This window comes from Cucumis melo, chromosome 2 (genome assembly GCF_025177605.1).
Source record: "Cucumis melo cultivar AY chromosome 2, USDA_Cmelo_AY_1.0, whole genome shotgun sequence".
Taxonomy (NCBI): domain Eukaryota; kingdom Viridiplantae; phylum Streptophyta; class Magnoliopsida; order Cucurbitales; family Cucurbitaceae; genus Cucumis; species Cucumis melo.
The window spans coordinates 22,765,565-22,777,008 of NC_066858.1; the positions used below are offsets into that span (position 1 = coordinate 22,765,565).

At 28.9% G+C, this 11,444-nt stretch overlaps 1 protein-coding gene across 1 annotated transcript; it reads left to right on the forward strand.

Moving 5' to 3' along the window:
* The first annotated feature begins 5,663 nt into the window (after positions 1-5,663).
* Positions 5,664-11,213, forward strand: LOC103494214 (sodium transporter HKT1-like). Its single transcript, XM_008455310.3, has 4 exons — positions 5,664-6,601; positions 7,354-7,721; positions 9,987-10,211; positions 10,763-11,213. Exons 1-4 carry the CDS (start codon positions 5,903-5,905, stop codon positions 10,959-10,961), a joined length of 1,491 nt encoding a protein of 496 aa, XP_008453532.1. The 5' UTR covers positions 5,664-5,902; the 3' UTR covers positions 10,962-11,213.
* The last annotated feature ends 231 nt before the right edge of the window (positions 11,214-11,444 follow it).

The following is an 11,444-nucleotide window of genomic DNA, read 5'->3' on the forward strand; positions in this document are numbered from 1 at the left end:
ACAGAAAAATGTAGGCAGGTCTTAAGAAAAATGTAGGCAGATCCTACGAAAAATGTGGACAAAGACTTCTATCGACGTTATTTTGGCGTGGACACGATTCATGGTTGAAACTCTATCATCGTTCCTATGCCTAAATTGTTGACATTATGTTGGCAGAAGTAGTCACGCAAAATAAACGTGTGGGCAAAAATAATAAATTACTTATTTAAAATTTTTTGTTAAGATTCAAAAGACAGTGAAGACATCTTCAAATAAGTTTTATACTAGACAATTATTTGCTGAACACCACCTATAAACAAACATTACAATGACAATCTCACCAGAATATAACGATTAATTTAGTTATATGGTGACCATGGTGAATTTTATTATTTTCAATCATTTCCTTATTGATATTGAATTAATTTATAATTTATGTGAACATTATTATTTTAAAATTTATATTATTTGGATTACTTCTAATTTTGTTTAATATTGTATACTTTAGAGTGATTTTCAAATATAGCAAAATGAACTAACTTATTTACAAATATAGTAAAATTTTACTTTCTATCGTCAGAGATAGATCTAGATAGACATCTTAGCAATAATAGACACTGATAGATGTCTACTTAAACCTATCACTAAAATAAAGTAAAAGTTAATATTTATAAATATTTTCAGCAGTTATGTTATTTAAACAATTATGAAATTGCATATTAATTTTTGATGGAATACGATAGATATACGCAACGAAAATGGATCAATTTTACTCTAATTGCATCTAAACCATTTAAGGGACTGACGTGCAATTTCAATTAGAGCTAATGGAAGTTAATGTACCTATGATACTTTCTAATTTTTGTGATCTCCTCACGAACATGAACCCGAGACCACCATCAGTGTTAACCAAATTTTGTGAAAAATAAGTCGGAAAATTCAGCAAATTCTCGAAAGTCTTTTTGAAAATAATTTTTCATAACATTTTATAAAGAATCAACATGTAAAAACTTCATAATTGATCAACAACTCCCAATCCACTCCCCGTAGTGGGCCAGGTATCATCACCATGACTTTTCATGTATCCCACTAAGAATTAGTGGAATTATCCAACTTTTCCCACTAACTTAAACCAAGGGGCACTTTGGTCTTTTCTTTATTTTAGTCAGTCAAACTTTGACTTTTCAAACCAAAAGTCAACTTTTTAACTTTTAACCATTTTTTCCTCATTCACTAATTTTGACCTCCCAAATATGATTCTGTATTCATTTTCTCGAAATTCAAATCAATCTGAATATATCGCGGGTCAAAGTTTGATTTTTCAAAGTCAAAAGTCAAGCCTTTGACTTTTTACGACTTTATCATTTCCATCGATTTTGAGCTTTTGTGCATTAATGTTTTTTATACCTAAATCATATTTAATATAAAGCTCTATCTCAAAATTGATAACTGACCACTATATCACATATACTTGTTGGTTTCTCTCTCATTGCCTAATTCGAACTAATCCAACATTATTGTTCTAAGTTAATTTCATATAAGCAAGCAGAGAAACCTAATGGACCTTAGATCATGGGTTCAAGCGATCCGAGAATAATTGGCTAAACTCTTTTAGACCAAGTCAATCAACATTCGTTAACAAACTGGTCATTCCACTAAAGTCCTGTAGTTGAACTCCTAATCTCACTATAAATATATTTGTGTCCATTGATATATCAATTTATTGAACTCGGATATTAACTAATAGAAATTTTATTATAAATGACCTAATTGCTTAAAATATCTACAAAATATAACATAATTTTTAGATTTTATCAATTATGTACAAGAGACTAATAGATTTTTATTAATGTCTATTAAAAAGTTCATCAATGTCTATAAGTTTTTAACATTAATAGAATCTACAATTATAGTATATTTTGTAAATATTCTGGTTTATTATGTTATATTTGAAAATGCCCTTAATTTGTACGTATGTTCTAATTTTAAAATTTTTTAAAAAAATCGTGAACTTGTTTTTAAAAAAAAAAAAAGAAAAAGAAAAAGAAAAATTTGTAAATTTCATACTCTTTCGCTTTTATTGTTTTAAAAAATAATAATGTAGTTAAGGTGAACTTAACTTAGTAATAATAAATTGACATGATCTAATTTTATCTTTGAGGTGAGAGATTCGACTCATTATTTTTATAATTGTTGTACTAAGTACTTTAATACCTTCAAAGTTTCCATGAAAATAAGGTGTATAAACTTAATATTAAATAAAAAAATGGTTACGGACCTTATCTTTTATTCTAAATTTTTGAAAATTAAATCTATCTACAATTCAATTCTACCTCTAAAATTCCCTTCTATTTTTTATTTATTGTTTTTAAAACACACCGCCAAAATTTGAAAATCAAAGAAAACACTATCTATTTTTAGAATTAATTGAAGCCTTAGCCAAGAAAAATATAGAAATTAAAATTGTGTTATAGTGTTTGACTTTGGTTTTTCTTTATTTTTATTGATTATTTGTTGAATACTTTTTAAAGGCATGATCTTGTTGTTTGTGTTTCTTATTATGTTGAGATATTTGTGAGATTCAGTCCATTTTCAGGGTTGTAATGATTTGGTTGTTATGCTAAATTATGTTGTGTTTATAGCGCATAGGTGTCTTCATATTTATGCAACCTACTATACCAATCAAGAGTGTATTATTTTTGGTGTACCAAAGATTGTGGTCTATTGTTTGTAGCATTTCCAGTCGAATGTTGGTGAGTGCTAAGAAAGAAACATCTATGTGCATTTGATGTGTACGCTTTACCGCATGTCGCAGAGACTGTGGACAACATAAGAATGTGGAAATCACAGGAGTTGGGGAGGCCTAAGCTAACAAATTCAAGAGGATCACACTAAGGGGGAGCTTGTGTTGTGTGGTGCAAAGTTCAACGGTGGAGTATTCCAAATAGTCCTAAACTAACTCAATCTACTCTAAACAAAAATATCTTCAGAATATTATTTCTAATAAACTTTGTACTTATGAACCATCTTGAGTTTAATATATGATTTCCTCACTTGAGCCAAAATCTCCTTAAATGTAAGTGGTGTTGCATTGAACTGGATGTCCAATATATTTCTGTTTGTTTTCCTCTCCTTATAGTTACTTGTATCGTTTACACAATTATTAGCATCCAAAACGACTACATCAATCACTTAGATTAATGTTGTTCTTGTTTTTTCAAATTGAGAAGATCTCTTAAAGGACAAGTTGGATCTCAATTTCCATGTGTAGTAACTAGAACGTGCATTACAAAATGAAATGGAAAAGACAGTCCACTCAAGTGGTTGCGCCAACCACTTACCAAATATTATTCTATCTTTTTGTTGAATCTATGTGTTTATATTAATTTTGATTTACATTATTTCTTGTTCTTTTTTTTTTTTTTTATCTTTCCATTTTCAAGTAGAAAAGTGAACCCAAAACATCCTCATTATTTACGAAGATTATAAATATAAAAGAAATTTATTCATTTATTTATGTTTACAAATTTTTAGTTTGCCACTAAGTCGAGTAGGTCTGAACTCAAAAAGTAGTTTCTACTATTAACACAAAGGATAAAATATTAGATGTTCATGCATGAATGTACTTAAAAAAAACAAGTGGTATTGATCATTCACTTGCCGCACGTGTTATGTTATCCATGTGTCCTACAAGTATAAACATACATTCTTAGTGTCCATTCTCATATGTCAAAACATTATCACCCTATTTATTGTCCATGTGCCTCGAGCTTACACACTATTAGTGTCCATGTAATTCACCACTCACTATTTGTCTCTTTCCCTATAAATAAAGACTTTTGGAGGATCATCTTTTAAGAACACACAAAAACATTATAAGGGTGAAATTCCAAAAATTTGGGAGCTAGTTAGTAGAGCATCTTGAGAAATTCCATATTTTTATATTTTGTTACTTCTTCTAATGTCTCTATATTATATTTATTTTAATAATATAGTTTTTTCTCTATAAGCGTATTTTTGTTGTGCAACAGTTTCATATATATATATATATATATATATATATATATACATACATTTTATTGCTAATTTTTTTTAGTAATTATTTAATACTTAACCATAGCTTTCATTAGAAAAGAAAAAGGTATATTGCTATTGTGATTTCAATGAAGAAAAATATACAAAGAATGAAGTAGTACGGCAAACTAAATTGATGAACTTTACATGTGGAAACAACTAGTGATCAGTTCAAGATGTTGCCTTGTGCACTTTCTTCTATTTTTCAATGGAGCATCAAAGTAGCTAGAGATATATTTGGCATCTCTACTATGGAATAAGAACATATCCATTATTAAAAAATTAAACAAATTAAAAGGGTTTTCTAATATAATAATGTGTGCTTTGTATATTATTGGAGCCTATCCTCTCCCTCTTCTAGAGAAATTCTCTTTTACAGGCAATATAATTAGACCATATTTAGTACTGGGCTGGAGAGTTTTGGCTTGAGAAAATGGACATAAACAATATGCTACGCGAAGAAGTTCGAGTACTTTGTCTTAGGCCCTAGACACGCGTGCTGTATAAGCTTAACTTTGATGCTTCCTTTCACCCATGGGAGACGTATAAGTCCATTATTAGTATTATTAAGCTTGTCAAGGTTGTTGCTATATTCTTGACATATTATTACAACTGAAGAAGAATCATGGATTTATTCTTTATGGGTTAAAATAGATTTAATTTGAAGATTATATTCTTTAAATCAACTTTACTTTGATGGTTGAGACTATTTGATTTTAACAATGAAATTGAAACATTTGTTGACGACATTACAACTTTCCCATCGACAAGCTAGTCAACATGTAATAATGCACGACGAACAAAAGTATCTGATGTTTGGCTTGAAGATCAACCCATGAATCGATGTTGTAATTAATTTTGTTCCACTTTATTGAATTATTGAAAAAAATCTAGTATATATATAATATTATTTTCTGAAAAAAAAATAATTTTTAACGCCATCAACAACTTGTTCACGTTCCAACACGTCTCATGTTTTATGTCCTTGAAAAGAACAAAAGCAAACATGCTCTACCTTATAACATTTTCCATATTATTAAATAAATAATTTTATTTTATAATTATTTTAATTAAGATATGATAAATATACCACCTCATATTTTTGCATGGTAGGTTACAAATTCTTTCGTAGGAGCTTACTAATTCTTGTTCATGTTATAAATTTATCTATGTAAATGTCTTATGTCCTTTAAAATCCAAATTCTTCTTCATTTATCTTGACAAAAACAACTAAAAAAATTTATCAGTCGATACCGACTAAAGTATGAAAACACTAATATATCTCAGATCTCTTAAACTTATATAGAAGTTTAAACTAAACTATCATTTTAAACTATTCTAAATAACTCCCTCGAAATTATTTTTAAAACGTACATGATTAACCAAATATACTTAATTCTAGAAATGTTACCGATTAATATTTTTGAAAAAAATTGGATACATCTTAAACTTTAATCTCTATGCAGCCTAATCTAATTCTTCAATAACAATTGTTTTTTTGTTGAAAACATTTTTTCTTGTATTCTAAAATTTTTTTATATTTATTTCGAAGTGTGCCAATTCAAAATGAATCTAAATATTGCTCGGTTTTTCTCCAACCATGTGAATAAGTAGTGGTACTTTGATGGGGTGGCGGCGGCCTCCCCACAAAATGGTAAAAGTAAGTAATCCAAAATCACAAAAACCAAAATAATTTATCGAATCTCTACGGCTCTTAACCCAACCACAGTCACAAAATCACATTCCTTGAGGATCAAATAATACAATTTCCTCACTTCTTTATAATCCCCTTCACTTCACTCTCCTTCTTCCTTCAAATCTCTTCCCCTGGCCGGCAACATCTTCCACCATGAAGAACTTACCTCTCTACTTCCTCCGATCTCCTCCATCTCTTCGCTTGCCGTTGCCAGCCGCCAACCACTTCTTGTCTCACCTCTCCTATTTCATAACCATCTCACTTTTTGGCTTTGGAGCTCTAAAGCTCACCAACACTAGAACCTCCTCCTCCCCAAGTGACCTCAACCTTTTCTTCACCTCAGTCTCAGCCGTCTCGGTATCAAGCATGTCCGTCGTCGAAATGGAAGTTTTTTCCAACTTCCAACTTCTCATCATCACCACTCTCATGTTCCTCGGCGGTGAGGTTTTTGTCTCCGCCGTTGGGTTCCAACTCTCTCGTCGGTTCAAATATTTGAACGAAAAAAACCATGTCGGTTCGGTTCGGTCCATTGAGATGGGAAGTGGGACATCGTCATCCACGATGGTCACCATTGATGAATTGGGTATCTCAAAATCGTGTTCAAAGCTTTTGGGTCATACGATAATCGGATATCTTTTGGGGACAAATATTCTTGGTTCTTTTTTCATTTTCGTATACATTCTTGTGGTACCTCATGCAAAGCAAGTGCTTGAAAGCAAAGGCATCAATTACCTTACTTTTTCAATTTTTAGTACGATTTCTACTTTTACCAATTGTGGGTTCATACCTACTAATGAAAATATGATCGCCTTCAATAACAACTCCGGCCTTTTGCTCATCCTCATACCGCAGGTATGAAAAGTTTAATGTTCCATTAGACATAAAATTTAAATTAATAATTTTTTCTTTAAAAAAATGGGACCGTGCGACTATTATTCTTTTCCATTATCTCTCCCACTCGTCCAATCATTCTCCTGAAATATCACAAGCTAAGTCAAACTTATTCTTCTTTTCTAAAAGCAATTAAGTACGTTTATAGTGTGGTTAGAAAGAAAGACTAAATAGGTGCAGTAACTCAAGATGCATCTTATTCACAAGCTTCAAACCCACTTGATTAAAACTTTCAAGAAAATTCTAAAAACACGTATGATTAATAGTTTGAAAAATTATTATACATATCCTTTTTAATTAAATGTTCAAAAACTCGTTCGAAGAGTAAATCAAAATTTAACTATCAATCTAGAAATAAATATAACAAAAATGATGATATATATACAAGCACTAACATACTAAATCAAGATGGGTGAAGTTAAAAGTAATATTAAGTTGAGTGACCATCAACTTGATAGATCCTCGATGTTCCACTTTTGAAACAAAAATAAAATTTGGTGGTAGGTAGCAGACCCAAGTTGACAAACTTTATTTTAATATTCTGCCCTCAAAATTAAAATGTATGCATGAAATTAATTGCAAAGTATTACTCTTTTCTAAACTATAGAATTAGATAAAATTACAATGATTTTACTTATAATACAACGTTATTAATTTCTTCCTACTAATTTAAACCTTACGATAAATAATCTATTCATTTTATTCTTGAAAAGGTATTGTTGGGAGGTTGCTTATATCCAGTGGGTCTCCGGTTGGTGATAATGGCGGCAGCGAAGGTGACGGGGAAGAAGGAGTGGAGATACATATTGAAGAACGACTCGGAGATGGGGTATTCCCATCTCTTGTCGGGGCTCCGTTGCGGGTTTCTGGTGGTAACGGTGGCGGGATTCATAGTTTTTCAATTGATTATATTTTGCTCATTGGAATGGAACAACTCCGGCGGAATTTGGGATGGCCTGAATCCCTACCAGAAGTTTGTGGCCTCACTTTTTCAGGTCATCAACTCAAGACATACCGGAGAATCCGTCGTGGATATCTCAGTCATCTCGCAGGCCATCTTGGTCATTTTTGTTGTCATGATGTGAGTACTCTTTCCTTTCCTTTTATCCCTTTGCTTCTTCTTTCTTCCATGTTTGAAACGGATTTTGAAATTGGACATATCATAAATTATTGTGAGAGAAATGTTATGACAAAAATAATTTTAAATATTTCAAAATTATTCACAAACATTAAATTCGTGTTTAAAAGTGATTTTAGGAGGATTAGATATCTATCTTTGTTTATGTTCAAAATCACATGATTTGGAATGCAAATTTCAAAGTGAATTTTTCAGGGATATAACAGAATTTAGGTGACTAATATTTCAAATTTCAAAAAGGAACTCCATAGTACTCCACCTCTATTTTGTTTTATAAAATTTTATATAAAAGCTTATTAAATCTCGGAAGATTATCGTAAATAGCAAATCGGAGAAAATATTTACAAACTAAAAATTATAGTAAAATCTCAGATTTTATTAATGTAAATGTCTACAAATGTATTGATAGACATAAATGTGTCAATATAGCCTCTATTATGTAAAAGTAATCTTAAATTTTTTAATAACCAGTGAGTTTATAATTTATATATAAAAGGTCACTTACTTTTTCCGTACCCTCAAAATAATTATAAATAAAGATTTTGTGTTAGTATAGTGAAATTTAAGAATTCTTAGTGTAAGTTTGTTTAATATGTCACAATCTCACTATATGGAACAATATACTTTATTGGCATGCATATCTATGAGTTTATATACTTGTAATAAAATATAGTAGAATCTTATAACTATATATTAAATGTGTCAAATAGGTATTGGCCAATATAGAGACAAGTCACCCAATACTAGTGGACAGTTAAACTTTGAATATTAAAATACATTAGAATATAGTTAGGAACAATTTTAAAATAAAATATAAAATTGCCCCAATTTTAGCCTGTTAATATACATACATACATACATACATATATATATATATATATATATATATATATATTATATATATATACCATTTAAAAATATAACAAAATATTACCGACAATAAATCGCGATAAATTACATTTATGTCTATCTGTATTATGATAGACATAACTAATAGTTTATCTTGATTTGACGTGGTCTGTTGTAAATAGATTATAGTATTTTGTTAATATTTTTAAAAATTATTTAAAACTATGGATGTTTTTAATTATAGTAAGATAAACTAAAAAATTTACAACATATCATCAAATTTTAGCTTTATCAATGATAGACACTGATAAACTTCTATTATTGTCTATCAATAGACTGATAGAAGTATATTAGTGTCCATCAATATTTATTGTATAAAATATAAGATTTTATTATGTATCGTAAATATTTTATCAATTTGTCATTTTTTATAATTTCTTTAGTTGTATATATAAGTATTTTTTGTTATTGGATTTTAATTCATTTGCATCAAAACGAAGCTATAATTCTAATCATCCATGCCATATTAAAAGCCATAAAGATATTTATTCTTATTCCACTATCTTAGTGTTGCAATGTTATTGGCCTCAAAATTTTGTGAATGATATGCAATAAAAAAAATACTTGATGTGAGAGTCAAAAGTAACTAAAATCTATCTACTCTCAAATATTTGTTACACGTGTTAAATGATTAAAATATTTATCGTCATTCATAAGGTTAAAAGTTTAATTAAATCTTCTACTTTTTTACATTGAACTAAAAAAACACTAGAGCATTAGAAAAAGTTTATCATTAGAATTTAGTCCGTTTTGAGGGATTTATCAAGCCATAAAGTCTAAATTCTAAGTTTTAAAACTATATGGTCTAAATTTTAACTTTCTTCGAATTAAATAGAGATCAAATTTATAATTGAATCTTTATATTTAGTATAATATAATACGTATAGAGATTTGAAAGATAAAGCCATATATCTCTTGGGTTTGAGCTATTAAGTGAATTGTTGGTAAAATAGGAATTGGAATTTAGTGGTTGAAATAGAATTCTCACGTAAAAGGATGATATAAAATATTTGATTGAGGTGAAGATAAAGGGTATTTGGTAAATGAAAGTGACCAATTTTAAGTAGTTTTGAATATGTTCTTTAGGAACCCACTTAGATATTGGAATTTGTCATATTCATAATAGTGATTTTTTGTAAATAAAAATAAGAAGATAAAATATGACTTTAAAACAGATAACATTTCATATTTTTCAAGTTGGGGATGTTTAATTATATTAGCTTCTTCTTTGAAATTAAATGGTAATTAAAGAGAGAAAAGAAAAACATGAAATTTACTTATTATCATTATGTTTTTTAGGTATCTCCCACCATACACAACTTTTTTACCCATAAGGAACTACAAAGAGACAGCTTCAATGACTGATGGGAAGGACAGAAGACAACAATTGGTGGAATTATTCACATTCTCACAGCTCTCTTACTTGGCCATTTTTATCATTCTCTTATGCATCACTGAGAAACAAAAATTGAGAGATGATCCTCTTAACTTTACTGTCCTCAACATCACCATTGAAGTCATCAGGTAACTTCTAATTAAAAGTCAACTATAGAAAAAAAAACATTTTCTATTAATTTGATCTTTAGATTTGAAGATGTGTTTCATTTTTAGTGCTTAATAAGTTTTGATTTTAGTTTCAATCAATTTTCATGTTTCAAAATGTTACAATTTTACCTTTGAGATTTAACGGTGGTTTCAATTTGGTCTCTAGACTTTGAAAATCATGTACACTATTAATCTCAAAATTTTTCACTAAATATTCTGTCTATTAATTTGTTTTAAATAATCATAAAGTCGTAATTTTAATATTACTTTTAACAAGGTCACAAAATGGTTTAAATCAAAGTTAAAAATATTCTTGGAACATGAAAATTCCAAATTACAACAAAGCTTAGACTTCGAAAATAAAACTATAACGTTTTGAAACTTAAGTACTAAATTAAAATTAAACTCAAAATATGAAGACTAAGTGTTTGTAACATTTTGGAATCTAGAGAGATCTAATAAACAAAACGTAGGAATAGAAACGATTCGTGTATTGATTTACTTAAAATAAAAATGGTTGAATATGGCAGTGCATATGGAAATGTTGGATTCTCAAGTGGGTATAGCTGCAAAAGACAAATTAAAGTTGATAGCTCTTGCAAAGATGCATGGTATGGATTTGCTGGAAGATGGAGTTCAAAGGGAAAATTCATTCTTATTCTTGTCATGATTTTTGGAAGAATGAAAAGTTTTACTATGCATAGTGGTAAAGCTTGGAAATTATCATAATAATTACCCTAACATTTATTATATATATATATATATATATATATATATATATATATATATATACACATATACATATATTGTATTTAGGTTATTACCAGATGGGACTTTTTTTTTCTTCTGTAATATAATGTAAGGGCAAGTCTAGCTTTTATACCAAGTTGATTGAAACTATAAGGTAATTAATTACATCGTGTGTACCATATAACAATTTGGCAACTTTGATTGAGGTATTGTATACTTTGATTTTCTAAAGTTTCTTCTAAACAAATCTCCACTATGCATTGTTGAACTTTGGATGAAATATTGTTTTTGCATTCGACTCTTTTTCATACAACACAATATTGTTGTCAAATATAAAAAATTGTATTCGAATTCAAAATAGATTTTCATACAATTTTTTCAAATCACAAGTAAAAAAAAACAATTATCAAACATGTTTATTTTTTCGATAAAAACAAATAACAAAAAAGAGTTATTAAATAT